The sequence below is a fragment of the Serinus canaria genome, chromosome 2 (genome assembly GCF_022539315.1).
Source record: "Serinus canaria isolate serCan28SL12 chromosome 2, serCan2020, whole genome shotgun sequence".
NCBI lineage: Eukaryota > Metazoa > Chordata > Aves > Passeriformes > Fringillidae > Serinus > Serinus canaria.
The window spans coordinates 106,330,963-106,353,057 of record NC_066315.1 but is presented as its reverse complement, the minus strand read 5'-3'; the positions used below and the strand labels follow the sequence as shown (position 1 = coordinate 106,353,057).

The 22,095-nt window shown below is 40.2% G+C and overlaps 1 protein-coding gene across 1 annotated transcript in view; it reads right to left on the bottom strand.

Moving 5' to 3' along the window:
- The window catches only part of TAF4B (TATA-box binding protein associated factor 4b), a 71,079-nt gene that overhangs the window by 9,733 nt on the left and 39,251 nt on the right, over positions 1–22,095 (bottom strand). The window contains exons 11-14 of the mRNA XM_050971371.1: positions 21,339–21,469; positions 16,794–16,919; positions 15,775–15,831; positions 3,393–3,512 (exon numbers count right to left, since the gene is read on the bottom strand). Coding sequence (XP_050827328.1) covers positions 3,393–3,512; positions 15,775–15,831; positions 16,794–16,919; positions 21,339–21,469 — 434 coding nt within the window. The remainder of the gene's footprint in view (positions 1–3,392; positions 3,513–15,774; positions 15,832–16,793; positions 16,920–21,338; positions 21,470–22,095) is intronic.

Below are 22,095 nucleotides of genomic sequence, written 5' to 3'. Positions count from 1 at the left end.
ATGCAAAACTACCCAAACTAGTGTTTCCAACAAGAAAGGAAAAAGAATTCCCATTATATTACTGACTTTTCTTTTATTTTTTTTTAATTAGGCCTAGAGCATTAGCCTTATTTTTTCATTACATGATCACCATGGATTTGTCCCTACTGCTACTTCAACTTTAGAGATACATAAGCAATCATGGCAACATACAGATTATTCTTTTTATATTGCTTTTACTTCCAAATTAGTTGACAGGCACTCCTCTGGACAACAGCCTCTTTCTGTACTTGTTACTCTATGAGGTGATGAGGCTGCTGGCAAGCAGGCTTCTAGCTGGAAACCACATGCTTGTGTCACCACATGTTCTAGTTACCACATTAAAATGACCCATAATAGGTCTCCTGGAAAGACTAAGTAAAGCACAATTTCAGACATCAAAATAAAATGAACGGGCAGGAATCATGTGCTCAAGTATCTTGGGAAAAAGACTTTTCAGAAAAGGAGCAAAGCCCAGTGCTGGTGTGTGGAGAAACAGAAAACCTTGGGCTGAAGAATCATCCCAGTTAAACACAGATACTCATTTGTGGATAAGCTCCCTCCCTAAAAATGCTGGTTTGAGCCCTTCACATTTACTGCAACAGCAGGCAGCAGATCCAACCAACCCAGTCTGCTGAACTGAACTTTCCCAGTCTCCATTCCGTTTTGGTACTGAATAAAGAAAGGCAAATATACGACAGATTTGCTTACAGAGTTTCACTTTTTTAATACATACTGTAACTGATTATTTCTTCCCTGTCTGCCCAAATACATTAGGGCTTTGGTTTGCATCAATAATTGCTTGAAACAATTCCTTTCCTTTAATTACTGCAGTAGGCAACCATAAAACGAAGTTGTACAGAGCTGACATGGCCATAGGAGACATAAACATAGTACAAAGAACATTATCCAAACAAAGTTGAAGTCGTAGTTAAAAATCCTAATCTTAAAGCATCAGTGATTTCACTCAATATTGTTAAATATAATTCCTATTTAGGAATAACTTCTTCCATCGTACATGTCTACCAAGTTATCAGTCTTTAAAAAAAAATTTTAAAAAAATGTCACAGGAGTATTGTGCACAGATTTACTTGTCATTGCACAATCTAGAAGTTCTGACATTTAAGATTATTTGAGAGTAAAGCTCTCTGTATTTTGTCTGTATTTGCAATTTGAAATGAAAAAGCACATCCTGCCTGTTTAAATTATTCTCAGACAGGTTGCCCAAAAAGATGATTTTAAAGATGCCCAAATGTGTATCAGCCTAAGGCCATATTGTACTTGCTTTCAGTTTCAAAGACCTCCTTTCATCTCTGAAGAATGGAATGTTGTTTACTGCTCAGGATGTTTTGCCATGTTATCATGAATGTATTACAAATGTTCTGCTTCTGGAACTAGAGAGTGTTTGTCAAAACCATTCTTTATTCTACATGAGAAGTCTTAAGCCTTTTATAAATCCTGCTCAGATATACTGGGACACTTAAAAACATTTAAATCTAAACATCCTTCTCAAGGATTGCTATCCTGCATAATTTCACATAATAGAAAAAAAAAAGGTCGGCAGAGAAATGCTTTCCAGTAGCACGAAGCCTAAGAACTAGGCACTGGAATGTGAGCTTGCATGCAAGAAACAAAAATGGTTTCACTGTCAGAATTACTTTCACCTACTGCCCTTACAAATCAGTCCATATGGCAACCATATGAGAAGCTGCTTAAAATACAGCAGGTAAATTTATGACAATGGAATGTTATCAAGGTGTATGGTCAGTTTTAGGTGTGTCATGTCCACATTCTTTTGAAGTGGCAAAGTAAATAATGGATAACCAGCTTTCAACAGCAACACTGTTATCTGTCTCGCTTTGGCATAATCTCATGAAGCTTTTAATAAAGCAGACATACCACAGATGATGAGAAATAACTGAAAAGTACTTAACAGGCAGACTTGTTAAATATTCAGAAACAAATCCGACAATAATTACAGAAAACCACTATGAAGAACAGGAATAGTTACCCGATAGAAGCTTGGGGGAAGATGAGAAAAGGATGGGGGAAACTGTTCTTGTGCTAGACTGATTTTTTCAAGTTTTTCCAGTGGTATTAAAAAAAAAATAACCATACATTTAGCTTCATGTGAAAGTGCATTAAAAAACTTCAAAGAAGAGAAGAAAAGCTGCTCAAAAGCTGTGAACGCTGCTTTCTGCAACTTGTTTAGAGAAAGATTGCTTCCCTTCACTTGTGGCTAACAGGGAGTATTCAAAAGACCTAATTCTGTATCTATGTCAGGGAACAATAAGTTAAAAATTCACTGAAACAAGTCTATCTTACCTGCTTAGCGAGGCCTCTAGTCACAGTCCAGATGAAGGAAAAACCACAGGACAGTTGCCACCACTGTCTCAGTTACAATGCAAATAAATGAGGACAAGGTCCTCCCAGACTCTGCTATGCTAAAATGACAGAGTATATTCAATCCTACCATCGATTTAAGCTTCCCAGACATCAAGAATGAAAAAGACTGAAGGTTCATCAGAAAGGACAACTTTACCACCACTGCCTCCACACAAGAGTTACTTTCCAGGTTCCTGATAGTTGTGATTATGTCAGGCCAACCAACCTTTCACTTGAGGCTTCGTGATAGAGGGGCAAAACTGGCTGTAACACAAATTTATCCCATCTCCAGCAAAGATGATGACCTCTAACAGAAGTGGGCTGTCAGGTTCCTCAGAAAGGACTTCTGCAGCCAGAAAAGCTTCCCAGGTACTGGGAACAGTTACTCTTCAACACATTGAGATATTTTCTCAGAAAGGGTTTGTTAAAAGCACTTTCAGTATCCAACATGAGCCATAGAAGATGGTATGGCTCATTGCAGGAACTGAATGGTCTTGCCTTGCTGACTTACTGCTTTTTGGGAGAACCTAGCCCAGGTGAACTCACAGAATAATTGAGAAGAGTCCCTACGCACTGCGCACGGATTAATGTCCGCAGTCAAAATGTCAAATCAAGAACCATTTCAAAAGCCATCCAAACCAGGAACTGTGAGTTTACCTCAGGGGCCATGACAATTACCCACTGTGGAAGGCCACCACAGCTTGGTTACCCTCTACTGTAGATGGGAATTTCTCTGAGTCATCATTTCATTTAGTCCTTTACACACAGTGCTCTTATGCACAGTCTTTCCTTTAACACACAATTACACACTCCCATCAAGTTTACCAGAAACAATCCTTTCAAGCACCTAACACACAAAGTAGGTTTCTTACAGCATGCAACAAACCATTTTGTGTGAGAGAATTCGCACTTCTTCCTACAAGAAAAGATAAATGTAATTCAGTATGAAGATGTAACACAAAGCAAGTCATTGCAAGCCAGGTCTGTACCTCGAGCCCAGATCCAATGTTCAATGAATCCAATGGTCTTTTCTTCCTTGGTCCAATGGCTGCCAAAGCTGTGAGGTTGGCTTCTCTTTGTTGCATCTGTGCTAATTCCAGCTGTTGCATCTAATTTAAAAAGAAAACACCTACTTTAATTATGATATACATTATGTTCAAGTTTCTTTTTAGAGGTGTTTCAGATGGCTCTGTAGCTTCTACAGAAACAATGTGTTTCATGGCATCTTTCCCCTCTTTCTGGTCACTTCTGACAAATTCTAGTACTCAGTCATGCTTGGAGCCCTATGGACAGCACTGTTTAACTCACACCTTTTACGGAGACCACACCGTGGTATCTATGCAGCCTTAACACGAGCCTTGCAGCTGCTTCCTTACTTCATAAGGTTTGTTGTTTCTGGTTAATGGGAAATTTTGGTCTGAACTGGTTTATGAAGCTGGATTAGTATTAAATTTGAATTTATCAGTTATGTGACCTGGTTTTTTATTCTTATTTCAAAATCTCAATTCCTGACTGCACAAGCAAGATACCCAATTTCCTCTATCACCTGAACTCAGCACTTAATATTGCCTTTGTGAAACACTGTACTACCCAATTTAACAGGATGCTGCTAGCTGACTGCTAGTCTTTCTTTTCCCAGTATGTATTTGAATGTTCAGGAACATCAGAAGCAAGGTAGAGATACACTTCATGTTTATTTTCACTCACCTCCGAAACTGCTGAACACTAAGAAATCATTAGAGACAACCTTCACCTAGATTAGGTAACTTGGGATGGGATAGAAACCCACAGTAAAGAGCATTAAAAAAAAAAGTTAAAAAAAAGTTTTATTCTTGTATCTTGAGATGCATTCTATTCAATAATTACAGATGCCAGCTGCTCTGGAGCTCAACCCAGTCAAGTTTGCTGCTGGCAGACTTACTGTCTTAGATCAGCCTCCTCACTAATACAACCACACTGCTTCCAGATCCACCAACTGTCCAACTTGGAGCATAAGTGGAGAAGGAGGGCTTTGCAAACATAAACCTCTGGGTGATGTCAACTCTGGGATGGTCTGACCTGCAACTAGTATAGTTCTGTAGCCCATGTCCTCTCTATTCCCTTAGGACTTAGGAGATTGCTCAGATGGGGATTCTCTGCATGGTTGTGTGTGCATTTCTTAAAAAAATTAAAGTACAAACATAACATGGGTAGGAAAGCATCCAAATCTCCTGCCCTCCCCATCATAAACCCAATGAATTACCTGGATTTCCTCACCCAGTCAATACAGATAGCTTGCTTACCAAGCTTGCAACACTCTATGATTTTGCTTGCTTTTCAGCTCTCAGAGGTCCCACTTGGAGAGGAGAAGAGCAGCTGATAACAGCTGAACTTGCAGCCCATACATGGTGTGAAGTCCCCTACTTGCTGCCACTTAAATAAAGAAGAATCCACAACAAAAAAATACTTTGGGGCTCATGGGGAGTGTTTTGGGGGAGCGATTTTGGCTGGGTGCTTTCTGGGTGGGTGGTGTTATAAGCCTTATTTTACATCATTTAAGTAGACTTTAGTGATGGTGGCAACTTCTCATCAGATGGTGGCACCAACTATTTTATTTAAACAAAAACAGGATTTCAGGGCAAGATTCCTAAAAGGACAATGTTCCCCTGGAAGACTCAAACTGCTCAAGGCTTTTCAGCAGAAATCAGGGAAAGTGAGATTTTAACAAATATGTTGAGAATTAAATTTTCAGAGGGTTTGTATGTTTCAGTTTTGAAAACAGCCCTATTTGCAAGTCATCTTTGATCACCCAACATAGGCTTTTATTGTAGTTGTAGTTCTTCACATAGTAGTATTTCTTCAAAGCTAGATACCATAATTCACTTACCACACACACTATTTTTGTTTTAGTGTGCAGTATACACAATTAAAACCTTATTTATCAAAATTTATTCAATTCATTTAGCTTGTTTTTAGCCAAATATACAGGACTGCTTTCAAGAATACACGCCATGAACTTTCAAACTACAAGTATTTTGCAATTGTCTGAGGTTAACTCCAGCCAGCTTACTAGCATAAAATGTTTAGGATAAATTTTCCTTCAATCTCATATATAGTAAATCCCTTATCTTTATATTCTTTATCATATATCCAGCCAATAAGAGATGGGGGAAGTGAAAATAAATTAAAAGAAAAACTTGAAACTTTGCAAACTGTGAAAGATTGAGGCAGGAGAAATAAAATGCTTAGAATAAGCGTTAAATCTCAGCAACAAAATGCTGAAATTTTTAGCAGAGGCAGGTAGTGACTTCCAGCCTCAGCTACCCAGGCCTCCAACACCTGGAGCCACTCCTCCTTACAGGCAGCTAATGGAGCATCCCTGAAGAAGTAAAGCACTCCTTCCTGCCAGCAGTGTAGTTCAGCCATCACAATGGTCACAGGTACACCAGAGTCTTCTTGCCATGAGAAAGGGGCATTGCAACAAGCCATGCACACAGCACCCTTCTGGGGAAAGATTAAACTCCTAAAGGCTCCAGTGAAAAAGAAAACCAGAAAGGGAAAGATGATTTGCTTTAATTTAGGAACCAATACACTCAAAGTAAAATGACTTAAACTTAAGACAAAGCAAAACAAATCAAAAGCCTTTATTAGTCTAACGGTGTGCTTCCATCCCTGGGAGTCACTGGAAAACACCTCTCCCTTCCCTCTCAACCCTACAAAACACACACCAACCAGCTTTACTGCAGTCAGACTTGCCAAAAACGTGTGGTTGATGAACACCTTTGCCTTGAAGCACCATTGAAATAAGCCCCTCTCTCCTTTCTCCAAATGCTATTGATGGGCAGCCATGGTCAAGTGTGAAGACTAAAGGCAGAGCTATGAATTAAATACCAAGAGGGCTTTGGGTTGGCATAGGGTGCAGGCGACTGGGCAAGCTGAGGCTGTCATGGTGGAGCATCAGGATGCTGCTCTGGTTGAGGACTGGGCAGTGCCTTGGCACCATCATCATTTACCCCATGGAATTGTAGCAGACCAAGCATGCTGCTGGCACAGACACACTGCAGGAGGGAGCAATGCTGCTGGAGGGCAGTGCTGGCAGAGGTAACAAAGGAGAGGATGACACTTGGGAGACTGTATAAAAAAAGATGTGCTTTCTAGAAACAGAACTGATGCATCTTCCACCAGTTTCCAAGACAATGCTGGAATCACACGTCATTACCAACATCTGCTCTCTCCAATACATTTTCCACCTCCTAGCTAGTCAAAGGATTTTTCAAATCATAAAGAATCTCACCAGGGTTTGGAGCAAAAAAAAATCATAGTCTTGTTGCATTCTACACATCCCAGGGATTTTTCTGAGAACATAATTAAGACAAATGAATTTAAACACTCAATTTCTATAATGGACTCAACAGATCCCCGTTAAGCGATACGGGCAGGCATCCAAATTACCCTGCTGAAGCCAGCAAAATCATCTTTTCATCAAGTTTTGTTCCATTAAAAATTGCAGATTAAATGTCTAAACATTGTGTGAGCAGTTAAAAGCACAGGATAAGGAGAAGACAGGCAGATAATGTCAAGGGATACCCGAGGATACTGGCTGGCTAACTACTGCCAGATTTTCCTAAACAAGATTAGGAAAGAGCAAGAGGCGACTGTGTGGAGTCAAATCTTTCTTTCATGATTAGTTTTGTAGCACATAAGTTAGGGAAGAAAGATCACTGCAAAAGGGGCAGTAAAAGCAGTAGATACACTTTATTAAAATATAACATAGAGAAGCTGCATGGTTTCCCTTCTAGAAGTCAGTTTTATTAACATTGGTGTCTTTGAGTACGATAGGATACAAGGAGAACTGTCACACCCAGGTGAAATTATACCATCATACTCTTCCTGACAACAGATTGATCTTCCTTTAAGACCAAAGTGTGTGATGGCAATTGCAGAGGAACAGAGGGGAGGTGCACCATACATTGGACCCCCAAACTAGCAGGCTGCTCCTCAACCTGACCTACTTCATCTGCTGAAAGATGCTGCTCTTCCATCACAACACAAGAACCCAACACATGCTCTATTCAAAATTGGTTCCCCAAGAAGGGCAAGAAGAGGGGATGGGTTCCAGGCAAGTGGCAAATGAATGTTCATGCTTCCTTCCCCCCTTTCCAATTTCACATACACTAAGAACTGCAGTACAAAGAGTTCTAAAAACCTGTGTATAAAGATCGAATTGCTATGAAAACGTCTCAGAACTTGTAAAATAGTCTTTGTTGCTGCTGGCCTTTTTAATAATAAAAATAGGGTTTAAAGTCTGGTCTTGCAGCAAGCAGGAATCTCTAGGGTGACACAATAACCATTTTAGTTAATCTGACCTGCAGCAGAAATCAGGAAATAAGGTACGTTTTAAAGTCCTTCCTTATAGTGAAATGGCATTTGCAGCATGGCTGTAATCACACGAAATGAAAGGTTTTAAAATTGACCTCTCTGTTCTTCACTCAATCCTCTGAGAAAAGTATTTTTTTCCTGCTCACAGAAACTCTCTCACATCTCATACACCACATTTCAGAAAATAAGCAAAATCTATTTTTACTGTTACAACGACATTTTTGAGGCACTTTAATATTAAAAAATAAATTTCAAGTTGTATAAGAAGACAAGAAGTACTTCAGCTATGAAATGCTGAAACTTTTACTTAAAGCAATATTGCAGATTGGTTTTAAACTCTTTTGGTTACAAAGTACATGATAATGTGGTTGCCTGCCTTATCAGAGCCTCAATAATGCAAGTTATGCAAATCTCGAGGCTTTCCCTAAAGAGAAAGAATCCCTTAAACACAACTGATGAAAAGTATACACTGCTACAAATAAAGGCAACTCATTCACAGCAGCTAATCCATGATGTGTACAGCAGAGGGTGGCTGTATTATCAAAGGTGGGGAAAAAAAGAGTGTTATCTAGCTGAATACAAGTTCACCTTGGAAAAAAGAGTAGATTAAAGTCTTTGTGTCTGGTCACAAAGTCCCCAGGACAGGATTCAGATATTTGATATAAGCTTTCGTAGAGGACAAAGTACATGAAATATTTGCTCTCTAGATCTTCAAAAAAGCAGTTTTACCAGGGAAGGTTTTTCTACAGGTAGAGATGAGATCACCTGTCTTAGCCAGGGCTCACAGAGCAGTAACAGGACTGAGGTTAAAGAAAAGCCAGACAGGCAACCCTTGTCCAGCAGATGACATGCCAGCATCGTGCTGGTATGAGAAATTCATACCACAGTCTGCTTCTGCAGGCACTTCAATATACAAAGTACTAGGAAACAAATCTGAGGAGCAGAGAAAAGAAATCTCTCTTCATTTGAACGCTAGGAACTTATGCCTGGGGTAAAAAAAAAGCCAAAAAATTGTCTTGGCAATGCAATAACAAATAAATACAGCCCCATGGATGTAAATGAGCTCAGAAGAAATGCTGGCAATACAAAGGTGGCTAAACACCACAATTTTGGACTTGCTTATAATTAATATAAGAGAAAGACTTAAAAGTACATGTACAAGATACTGGGTTTAATATTAAGTAAAAAGTGGGGATGTCTCCACATATGACATTACAGGCAGATGGAGTACAGGACAGATTAAATAAATATTTAAACTAACAGAATAACTGTCAGGAAAGGAAACCAGGGAAGGCTGCAGACAACTTAATGTATGCCTAAGGGTTATGTGTGCTATCCAGCAATAAGTACATCAGGAGTAATAAAAGCACTAAAGTAGATGAACAAGAATTTTTATAAGACTTGGGGGGGGGGGGGGGGGGGAGAAAGGAATATAGGCATACAAAAGAGACAGAAGCTCCCAATCCTATCAGCTCCCTAAATAAAGAAACTAAACAATAAATTAACAAATAGTAAAAGTCAAAGTCAGTCAAAGAAACTGTGACCAAATTTCAATGTCTACCTTTTCTTGTTCGCATCTGTGAAAGAGAAACCTCAGGACCTATCTGAGCCTTTTATTGCCCTTTACTGTGTATTTTTAAAGAACTAAATGCTGAGGTATCTTTTTAATGGGTCCACTTATCCCACTGAAATGACTTTTTTTGTATCCATTCTCTCTTTTTGACTAGCTTTTTCGAGCAAGGTTTCACTGGGTTTCATTATGTCCTCTGTTTAGGGCTTTGAAAGTTGTCTACTGCTCTCAATCACTTCTCTCTTCATTGTCTTAGGAAGAAAGAACTGCAATTTTTTTCACATTCCCTTTAAGCATTTTAAGGAACTTGAGAAGAAAATGAAAAATAAACCTTAAAATCTGCTTTCAATCCCAAGCCTCTCACACTGGTTGTCATAAAGCTCAATGAGCATTACTGCCTCCAGCCTCTACCTTTCCTATACAAAATTTTCTGCCCTACAGGTTGAACGCAGCTGAATAGCAGACTTCTCATATGGGGGACATTCTCTGAGGAAAACTGACACTTGGAGGCTGCATATTTAAACATTTACCATCCTCTCCTCTTGCCTATAATGCAATTTCTCTTCTTGCAATTGCTTCCTTTCAAACTGTTTTAATTAGCCATACAATTAGTTTCCACTGACTTTTCCCTCTGTTGTAATTTAGATTTAACAGCAGAAAGGCAGAATAGCATGCACTGGTTTGAAATGCAGCCCTGACTTATAATAAAGCTGTAGTTTTATAGTACTGAAGATTTCTTTCAGGTTAATATCCCACATCCCTGCTTCAGTAGCAGAACAGGCCCTACTGTGGCTGTGTGCCCTAAGACCAGGTGCTCTGCCTGTCTAAAAGGTTGCAATTAAATGCTTTGGAGAACAACAGAACATTTTTCCAGGATACCCATAGGAGGAGGGAAAAAATGGTATTCTGAGTTGATACTTCCTAATATATAATTAACTCCACACAAGGAAATAAATCAGGGTGCAGTGACTTCCTGACCCCTTATTCTGCCCACTCTTGGTAAGAATTTCCAATGTGTTGGAGTGTGTATTTCCTTTTACCTTTTTTTTTTCTTTGCATAACCATTATTGACACATGTCTGTGTTTTATAGGACACTTGGAACCTGATTTCCCCCGTGCAGTCCCATCAGCTTGCCTTACTTGGAGGCCCATGGAAGTTCTTGGGCGTCCGGCATCCAGCATCAAGCTCTCTATGTTCTTTCAGACACTGCTTAGGCTAATTTTGCTGCAAGGACAAGAAACAAGACTCCAGGACCCCACAGCAAAGCAATATATTCCACAGGTTTGGTTTCAGATGCTGTCACTTAGGAGAAGACTGTTCAATGACCATCAGCAGGCAGGTTTGTCCATCTCATCATGCAGTCCGCCCAACTCTTCTTGGCAGACAGCTCTCTGGCGGATCTTCATTATCATTTTCTTTTTGTACTTTCAGCCCTAAAGTTTCCTCTATTAGCAAATTTCTAATCCAAGGCCATACTTTCAACCAGTTTTATGTTCATTCTCTGTCTCTCAGACAAACTGAGAAAAGGTTATTTGTAAATCCAAGAACACACTTAATGGAGTTTTGTGGGGGGGCTGGTTTTCACTATAGATAGTTGTTGCCATCTTTCAGGCATATGGTTTTAGGGTATTACATGCAGTGTCCCAGCTGCTCTTTTTTACATTCCTTCAAAACACCAATATGAGTGTCACAAACAGGCATTTGGTTTGCTTTGTAGCCCTATAATCCAACACGTCATGGAATTTCTATTCCTGACTTTTTACAAGACTTGTAACACACTGAATCTCTGATGATTGCCCTCTGTAATTTGTAAGGCTACACTGGAGCTAACAAAATTGATGTCTCTTTGATTATCATGGTTTGGTTTTTTTGTTTTTCAAAACATGCAGGAGCAGGTAAGAAACACTACAGAACAATAAAGATAATATAAATCAGGCAATTAAGCAGAAGCTCTTAGGCTGCCACTGAAGGCTTATAAAAAAAGCCAATTGATAACAATGAGGTCCTGTTTTGTTTGCAGCAACCTGTACTTGCTTTTTTGAGAAGTTATGGTTAACTCCTGCCCTGCCACAAGAGTGGTCTTAAATAATTTGAACCACTGGGTCCAGAAGACTAGATAGAGAAGCAGCACAAGAGGTAAAAGAAAACAAACAGCTTGAAAATGTGAGTTGGAGGTGGTAGGGCAAGCAGCAAAGAATCAAGTTACAGTAACTTGAGAGTGTGAGAGGAAATAAGGGAGTTAGAAGGTTATACGAAACAGGAAAAAAGGATGGCAACCATTGAAAAGGTACTACAGAACAACTAAAATTCAGTCATTACTATGTAAGACCAAGAACACACTGGAATCATGCTGGCTCTTTGTCTGATGTTTTCTGTAGGGGTTGTTTTGTCTCTACAAAAACATTAGGGTTTGCCATTTTCCTCCCAGTGAGTTCATACTAAAGGTATTGAATTTTCTCAGCATCTCATCTACTGCCATCTTGTATCTGTGTCAAAAAATGCACGAGTGCATCAAGCAGGCAGGAACAAGGAGTGGGAAGATCTGTGCAGTCCCAAGTGAACAGAGCTGCTGAGAGGGCAAAAAATGGGGCAGGCAAATCTGCTGTCCCTCAGGTGCTTGCTCCACACACTCCTCCCCTAGCTCAAGAGGCAGCTGCTCCCCTTTATGCACTGAGAGGCGCTGCAAGGTGACACAAGGTAAGAGCAGGGATAAAGGTGGCTACCATGGAAATAAGCAAAGATGCTCAGTAAAACACCTCTTCACCTGCTCAACACCAAGCATGTGTCTTGCCAGATACATTCTGAAAGGTTTGCCCAGGCTCAGCCTTAAGCTTCCTGAAGCTGTATCACAAAAACACTCACTTTTGAAGAGGATGGACAGGAGTACAAAGGAATTGGGAAAAATTCCTTCACCAAAAGGGCTGTCAAGTGTTTGAACAGGCTGTCCTAGAAAGTAGTTGAGTCACCATCCTTGGAGGGGTCTAAAAAATATTTAGATTTGGCACTTAGGAACATGGTTTAGTGATGGTACAAGACTTGGCAGGGCTGGGTTAGTAGTTGGGCTCAATGATCTTAGAGGTCTTTTCCAAACTAAACAATTCTAAGGGATCAGAGTTTATATTTAGAATTATAGTACACACTGTTTAATACTGACATTTTTACAGGTCTTCTGCAATGAACCGTTCATATGGCTGGCTTGCACATTTGACAGTATCCTACACCTACTCAATTTAGGAAAGCTCATTTCAGGAAAGGGGAAGAAGCCACAGATAAACTATAAATACAGCAACAAGAATCATATTGACTGAACATCTTCTTTGTAACTGGAAGCATTGTGGAAAGTAGAATAGGAAATAGCAGAAACCACCTAAAAAAAGTCAGGGTTTAATAGCGCAAACATTACGGACAATGAGAGGGCTGCATCCTCTCAGCCTGAAGAGGCAGATAAAGCAGAATGAAAAACAGGGGTAATTTACCCAGACTGCAGGAATGCCACTGCACAAAGAGCTGGTCTGTGAAGAGAGCAAGGACAAAATTCTTGAGTGCACAAAGCAGCAGCTTGGGGCAAGCCTTGCAGCTGTCTCAGAAGGAATGTGCACTTTCCATAGGTATTAAAATCTGCTGAAACAGGTGAAAGAGGGAAATAAATACAGACTTAATTCAGGACAGGCTACATAGGCTAAGAATATAGGAAAGTAAATGACTTAGCATAGGGGAAGTTTGAGGCAATAGGTCATGCAAAAAGGGATGAAAAGGTCACAGCAATTATGTATAGCCTTTTGGATAAAAGAATCCACTGCAGAGTCTCTGGATGTACTTCTAGCAATGTTAAGATGTTGCTCCCAGCTACTGGATGACAGCACATCCTGGATTTATAAGTATTCATTGTCAGGATGTACACCCTGCATTTTGGGAAACTTTGCTTTAGAACATGCTACAGTGCCATTACTCCCCACCCTCTTCCTTCTCCCAGGGGATACCCATCAAGATACAAAAGACAGCTTTGAGGAAGGCAGGTCCATATTAATTCTTAAAGAACTATAAGCAGACAATCAGATCAGGCTTTCCAGCAGATACTCGACTGGAGTGACCTGGAAAGGATCTGATTCCAGCTGACAAAGTTTCCAAGTTTGGTTCCTTAGGATCAGACTATAACCACAACATGACAAGACAGACAGAGAAGGGTAAGCCATTTCAAGCCTTCATTCCACTGCACACCATGCTTCTGTGTCACCAGTTTTAGTCTTAGGACATTTGTTGATTTTTATTTTGCTCTTATTCCAGTCCTATTCATGCTTCCATTTTTTCAATGCAAGTGTCTGCTGACCAGTTTTTTCCAAAATGTCAATAAAGTGCTAATTTTTTCCAGTTGCATGTGCTCTCATTTCCACTCTCCATCTTGAGATGGTCCCAGATGAAAAAGCACCACTGGCACAGAAGGTGGGCGTCCCCATTCTCCGTGTGAAGCTTGGAGAAGCTTCTGGCTGCCTCATTCTCTGGATATCAAAGCAGCAGGACAGAGGGCAAGTGAATACCAACACAAAGATCTGTGTTGCCCCAAGAGGCACATCTGCCTCCTCTTCTTTTGGTGGAGCAGTTGGAGACTCATTCTGGGAGCAGCACAGCATGGAGAAACACACAGACAAAGAGTGATGCAGGTTGTGTTAGTCTGGCACAAGATGAGATGCACTGAAGGAGGGGAACTCAAGACATATTAGAACACCAAGCACTAAACTTATTTGCCTTCCCTGCTCTGTTGGCTCATTTTTTTGTACACCACTATGCCACTTTTTAAAAGAGATCTCATGAAAAATATCACTGAATCTAACCTTCTTTGTGTTCTAAATATGCAAACCACAGAACACTTTTAATGATTTTACACATTATTGTTCAGAAAACAAGTGAAAAGAAGCTGCAAAAATGAATTACTTTGCAGTCTTTATTAAAAGAAAGTACATCTAGAAATGATCAGCTGATGCAGAGGTAAAGTCACCTACAAAACAAGACAGATTAGCATCACCCACTGATTGTTGATCCTGGTGGCACTAGAGGCAAACTGGGAAGGGCTTTAGGGCAACTTCGTACTCACAGATTGTAGCAATGAAGAAAAGAGTTGTAAGCAGAAACAAAAAACTAAAAGATAGATAGTAAACCAAGTTCCTTCTTTCTCATTTTACAAATTTCATCTACTGTGGTGCAAATCCAGAGCATTGATTCAAATACTATTTTACTGGATTTCCATTTGTTTTGCCTGGGCTCCTACATTAATCCAAACAATAAGGGCCTTTAAAGCACTCATAAATAACCTGCTGCTGCTGCTGGCACCTAGGAGCCAAGTGCAGCAATGTTAAGCAACAACAAATTTCATAGTTCAAGAGGCACAGTTAAGGAAAAAGGTTGCTCAGAAAATCACTCTCATTTAGCACAAAGATCCTTAAAAATTGCATGAAATCAGTCAAGTAACTATAGAAACCAATTTCTTCAGCTCTGTATCACACGTCTCACACCTCAATTGTCTTTATTATCGTCTGCTGTCAGATCCTTAATCAGAAATGTGAACAGGCTTGATGATTTATTCAGCAGGGACAAGAATCTGTAGGTCAAGTGAAAAATTTCACACACACATACACACACACACACATCTTCAACCTTAGGTACTTTCATTTCATTCTGTTCCCAGTAGCTCTGGGGGCAACTCCAGTGAGATCCAATATTAAGGCTCAATTAAAATAAGCTCCAATTAGTGGAGCTTTTTTCTCTCAGGCTAGAAAAGTCAGGAAATGGATATTGGGAAATGTAAAAAGTCAGCTACTGAGAGGAGGCTGCAGACATAAATGAACTTATTTGTTGATTTCTACAGTTGCTATGCAGAGGCCTCTGGGAGTAAAAGCTTAACCAGTCTAAGCTATAAACTAAAACCCCTGCAGCTAAACATGAACTGTGTGAAACAAGGGCTCCATTCCAGAACAGAAAACTGCTGGGCCCAGAAAATTAAAAGCCAGAGGCGTTTTCCATTTAAAACTAAATCCCAGTACCGCCTCCCAGCCAAAGAATTATAAGCAGTATCAGATTTACAAAACGAACAATTACCCTGGAAAAATGTAGCCTATTGTACAGTCCCAGATGCTAAATCTCAAAGTTTCTTTTTTTTTTTTTTTTTTCTAATCCCACATTATATTCCTACCAAGTGTACTGCTGCAGTTTACAAAGGACTGTTTCGAGACAGGACTGAAACTGCAAAAATAAAATGTTAAAAAAAGAGAGCTCATAATTCATTGACCTCATTTGAAGCACTGCCCTTGCCTGTGGCAGTTCCTGTCCTTCCCCAAGGCCTCTGCAAATGGTATGCAGCAGCAAAATAAACCCTGACCTAATTGCCAGGACAGGGCTGCCAACCTTCTCTCAACACACAAAGGCAAGCATGGTAACTGGAAACTCCTACCTCTTTCGCTTTCTGCTTTAACCGCAGTTGCTCTGGATCTTCTTTATTGGAACGGCTCTACCAAAGGAAGAAGAAAAAGATTGAATAGAAATTACTGGAGTCCAAACACCATCCTATCTGTTAAATATTTAATAAATGACAGTTTTCTCTGGTGATTGAAAGATTTAGCTCCAGGGTTGGATGCCTCAATCCAGACTGGCTTCCATCCCCCTCCACACACATACGTGCACACCCCTCCTCATCTGGGCCGGCTGCCTCTGCTCTAGCCAGAGGCAAGATTAAGCTGAAAATGATGCTAACACTGTCAGTCAGGTCCAGTCTAGGCATGATGTTGTTCACGTCAGCAGCAGACACTTAAAAAGGACAGGAAGTATAGGAAAGAAAGGAGTTCTATTCATGCAAGCACAACACTGTTCGTTCAACTCTAGATTTAGGCTTCCACCCATGCGGCTCCAGAATTCGGCTTGAAACAAAACAAAAAAAAAAAAGAATCAACAGAAGATGGTCAAGTCACAGCTGATGAAGCAACATCTACTGTCGTGGGTTTTTTTACCTCCTCTTCCCGAGGGGAAGGAAGAGAGAAGAAACTTATTCTGTACTAGCAAGAGCTCCATCAGCTGTTCATGGATGCTGTGGTACCAGCTCCAAGGCTAGCCCTCTAAACTTGACTACAGAAAACAAATACACCTGCAAGGATGGTGGATCTCACCAGACTTCTGTTTCAGAGGCAAAAAGAGATACAGGAAGGACTTACTGATTTTTTTTACTTCATTTTGACCAGTAGAAATAATCTCAAAAAAGTAGTTCACCCACCACACATTTCAAAGAACTCTTGTGGACTTTTGAAAAAATGTAAATAGGTTAAATCCTTTTCTGTATAGCCTCAATTGTCCTAAACATTATAGACTTTCAGTGACAGAATTAATGGTTACTATGTTTAAAGCAGAAGTAGGAGAAACCTGAAGATGGTCACCAATCTAGAGGACATGACCACTTCCCCTGGAAACCCTGAGCCTTACCTTGGCTGCCCGAAGCAACATTTCACGTTCCTCTTCATCTTTTCTCTGCTTTTCTAGGTGATCGAGCTTCTCAAGAAATCTCAGCTGTGCTCTGGTGTCACTACATACGATGTACTTATCGCTCCCCTGAAAAAAGAACTTTGTTATAGACAACCAGGAGCTCATAAACCTAATGGGAACAATCTGAGAAGAACAACACTATTTTTCAAAGCTGAAGAGCGTGGGCTGTTTTATAAAGACTTCAGGTGGTAGGTAGTCATTTACACGTCTCCTCTCCACTGAAGCATGTTTCCAGGTGTCTGTGACTAGTAAGAGGTTATTGAACAAGCTGACATTAACAACATCCAGTCTATACTGACTATAATACCAGAAGTCTTCCTTAACCTTAGACTAAAGAAATTTTATTTTAAACCACCAACTTATTATCCAGTAAACACGTCAGGAAAGAAAAAGGAATTGTAAAGCAGCAGGGCATAATATCTTTTCTCCTTTGAAGAAAAAAATATTTAGAATTTGACATAAGTTTCTAGTGCTTTGTGTTCCAGTTTCAGCCATTTAATGCAGAAGTTGAAACAAGCATCACCTGGTATTTCCAAAAAGATGATGTGTGTATTGGAGGGGTGGTCTAGAACCAGTTATAATGAATCTTAGGGGTGAAGAAGGTGAAATATATCATATATGGTTTATTATAGCTTTAAGAATACATATTTTTGTCTCAGTGAATCTTTCAAGTGCCAGGATAGCTTATGTTGAAAGGTAACCTAGGGAAGTCATCTGGCCCAGCCACCTGTACAAAGCTGGGCCAGTGAATACTACTGATGGGTTTTAGTCCAACAATCACTGGACACACAGACATTGAAACAGGACTGAGGTCCTTTTGGTCTCAAGAATAGCAATCAGTAGTTTATTTTACGTTCTATTTTTGCCCCCACTGGAAAGCCTGAGTTGACATTTACTTGAGCTCAGAAAGGCAGAGAAAGGAAAGATCCAAAACATGGTGAACTGGCAATGAAAAGCTTGGTTTTACTACTCTGCTCTTCCAAAGACAGACTCCTTGAGCCATGCGTTGGCCAGATGGCAATTAGGCAACACAAGACAGGGAGCCCATTCTAGATGAGGCATGTCTGTGCCACCTGTTTGTACCACCTTTTAGTGCTGGTCCTGCAGCTGTCTTCTTTCTCTGTTACTTTGTCAACTTGCCTTTTTTTTTTCCCCTGAGAAATTTATCCTGGGGCATTTATCAGCCAAAAACACCATGTACTTTCAGTGTCTCTTCCTTCTATCTTACACCAGTCTCACCTTGTAATGAAACAATTCTGACATACAACTATTTTAAAAGAAGTACAGGATATTTTACAGCTGTATTTTAGGCAAGGTTATATGTTAAGTATATGGACTATCCATGGCTTCAGTTACTCAGTTTTCAGTTTTCAAGGATACTATACTCAGACTCTTCTCCTCACACCCAGTTGTGCATTATGAAAAGACAGAAGGAAAGTAAAAGTTGTCTTGTCGAGCACTGTTGCCTCGTGATCTGAATTTTCACAACTGAGTCAGAGCATGAAATCAATCCCTTTTCTGGTATTACATTTGGTCCTTTTCGATGAGCCGCCTCATTGTCACATATTACCAACTGTGGCCCAAAACACACCGTATACTGCAACCAGAGACTTTCCCAAGCAGTGTCTGTGGCTTTGCAAAAAAGTCCAACAAACCTTTTCCCCTCCACTTCTGTCACTGCTTGAGTCTTTTTTAACTGCTCTCCAAAAGCATAAGCTATTTCTGAGTCACTCTCAGTACATCAGTACAACTTGTTTTGAAGCAGCAGTTTATAATAATCCACCACCATGCCACAATCCTTTTAAAAGGACAAAGAAGAAAGCTGTAGTACCAGAAGATTATTTTTTCCAAATTTTAGAAGTGTTTAGCTTTGGAATAGATATTTACACATTTTAAGACAAATCCATGACCCTGTACCAACCAGCAATGCAAGTCTCTCAAGCAGAAGCTCCCCAATGCACCACCATGAGCTTATATGGGACAAGAAATAGGTGCATCTATTTCAGTAACAGTATTTCAGCTCATCACCTGTTTTAAGATAGCTTATTTCAGGAATTTTTAAAAGAGGAACACCTGCAGTTATATTTTGTCCTACTCAATGAACTTCTCTGTGGTCATATAGCAGGGAATTGCTGAGACAGAAAACATTACATTGTGCCCCTGTTCATGACTTGTGGCCAGTGCTGTTATGATGAAGCATTATCACCCACATCCCATGGCCCTACAGATAATGCAGTTTAGTGTTGTGGGATTTCAGGGCTACTGCATGAGGGGAAAATGTTTTCATGAGCATCATTTATAGCTCAGCACCACACCATGCCTCTTAGAGCCATGAGTTCAGGGCCTCCAACCACAGGAGCATGGCAGCTGTTTCATGCTGGGATGAATCCACATAAAAACCCTTTTCCTTTATGGTCTTCCAAAGGCTCTATAGAGCACTGCAACAAGAGCTGCATCACAGAAAGCAGCTCCTGACCATCTGAAAGGGTATTCCTACTTCATAAAAAGAGACCACCATTATAGTTTTATCCCAATTAAGTCAGTGACTTCCAATTATAATTTCTTTTCTTAAATTTAACAAAATAAGCACTAAAGTTGACAAGTCTACTTGATGGCATAGCATGAAGCTTTTACCCTGCCAATTCACTCTCTCTGCAGGGCTATCTATCAGATGAAAGCTGTTAGGCATGAGCTGAGCAAACTGGAAAGAAGAGTCTCCTGACTATGATCCATGAATTACTGGCCTTTTTACACCAACTCCCACCCTAACAATAGTTTCTCTGGTTTCATCACAACTACCCCTATTAATGTCTTTTTGTAATGAAGATAGGCCAATGCAAAACCCCTAATGGAGCAATCACCCAACCCTCCTGGAAATACTCTGGGAATTTATCTGACATAGATGTGGCCCACATGGCACAGAGGGACCAATCAAAAGCCAGGAGGGAAAAGAGAACAGGGGGTAAGCACCAGGGCAGATGGAATACAGGGCTGTATAAATACCTATATTAATACACAACGGGACTCCAGCACCCTGCAGTGCTCTCTTCTTGAACTTTAGATTTCTAAAAGCCTGTCAGCATCTCTCACAAGAGCATTGCTCAAAAAGGCAATCCTGTAGGACACTCCTCTGTCACGTAATACCATCTTCCTAACAAAAGAGGGTATCTGTGCCTCTAAGATTACTGTGCCCGTTACTTTTGATTTTTTTTTTTGTTTGTTTGTTTTGCTTTTGAGAAAAGAGGAAAAGACAGCCAGCTTATTGCAATCTTATAATCTTATCATTGCTTCTGGCAATTCAATCAGACAAAAACCTGTTTTTCTATTGCTTTAGTTCAATCAGAAAGAAACTAGCCCTATCCAGCCTACTGTCCAAAACCATTTCCTTCTGTTCTTGGTGTCTGCAAGACACTATGTCCTACTGGTTACTCTGGACTTCAGCTTCCTCCTCACTTTTGCTCACAAGCTCAAGAGTACCTCCCACTTTGTAGAAAACAACATACAACAAGTGCAGATTTCTGAAGTCTTTTCCTACAAAACTCTGTACTTGTTCTGTATTGATTTTCTTTCCTATTACATCTTCTTCTGGGAAGGAACAGAATACTCCTACTGCTCCAGAAAACACCATAAATACTCAGAAGTTTCCAAATAGCTGCTCCTCTTTACTATTTCTGCTGTGGTGCTGAAAAGCCTATAAAGAGTATTCAGTACAAAAATAATTCCTATTCCATCAGTTGGTTGGTCTTGTTAAATTTCATTAAGTATAAAGTTCTTGTAAAAAAGTCAACCTGAACAAACAGGAAACCAAGAGACAGACACATTTGCTCCTCACTTTTTTTTTTTCTTTCTAAACCAGCTTCACATTGAAAGATGTAAGGATTAGTATCTTGCTATTGAATGACAAAAGAAAAAAAGAAAGAGATGGTTTGGCCAGTAAATTATCACTTCTCATTTGCACCATACAAGCATCTTAAGGGATACTAGCTCACTGGGACACAATATACTTTATATAGAATGCAGCTAAAAAAAAAGACTTAGGATGAAAAGGGCCTCTGCCTTCATGGAGAACTTTCTAAAAATAAAATAATCAATTCAGTTTCCCAAGGCTTTTTACTGAGCCAATACTAAGTTTAATTCCACCAACAGTACATTCATAGGGAAAATACAAGTCCCTAAATCAACCCACCATCAAGAGCATTCAAAGTCAGCTTTCCATTTACCATGTAAGAGATTTTGGATAACAGCCACCACTGCTATGGAAGAGAAGAAAAACATGCATTTAGTCTTGTGCTGGGTTTTAAGAGCACCTGTCCAACAAGTCAAATGGAACAGTTCTATGCTGGGCTAGACACAGCTAAAACCAGTCTTTGGTAGATACTGAGAATGCAAATGTCACCTGTGATGTGCCCACACTTGGAAGAGGTTTACCTTCAAGGCTGCAAAGCAGGAAAACTTTGAGCAAAACTTGCTAATGATTTCCTTTACCTTGTGGGTTGATACTCTGTGCCGAGCAATTACAGTTAGTTTTTCCAGGAGCCCTCGTAATCTTTCCTGTGTAGCGTGGGAGATCAAGTTCACAACATCAGAGTTAAGTTCCATAATGTCATGCCTTTTACCTGTGGAAGCAGAGAAAATCCATTACGTGTTTTAGTAGTAGCTGATAATTGAAATAATTAGCACAGCAGGTATTCTGTTCCCCCTGGAAGTCATACCCATTATGAATAAAGGTTTGGAGATTATGATTTTCCTGGTAAAGTCACAACTTCAAAGATCTTAGACATTACATTAATAAAACTTAGCCTGGAGCTTCAGAAAATATAGACATTGTTTCACTTAGCCTCCAGAACCACTCTCCTTGCAAGGTCATTTATAGGACAAAGTTAATAAGAACACAAATCAAGCTTCATGTTCAGGGAGGGGGAGAAGCGGTAGCTGTAGAAATTAGTGCCATATTCTGTTAATTCCAGTAATTAAAAAAATACAGAATTACATTTTGCCCTGCTTGACACCGTGCTTGTTAACAACTCATGACATTTATTTGACGAGCAAGAATGGGTTTTGCAGCGCACTCCAGGCACACGAGACCCTCCAAAGCGCCTTGACCGACCGACAGGGGCAGCCAGACCCACCCGAGCCACAGCAGCCGCTCGGACAGCGCGGATTCCAGTCCAGCCGGGCTCATCCTGCCACCACCACCTTCAACCTTTCCTCTCGGGCTGCTGCTGAATCTCAGCTTCTCAGC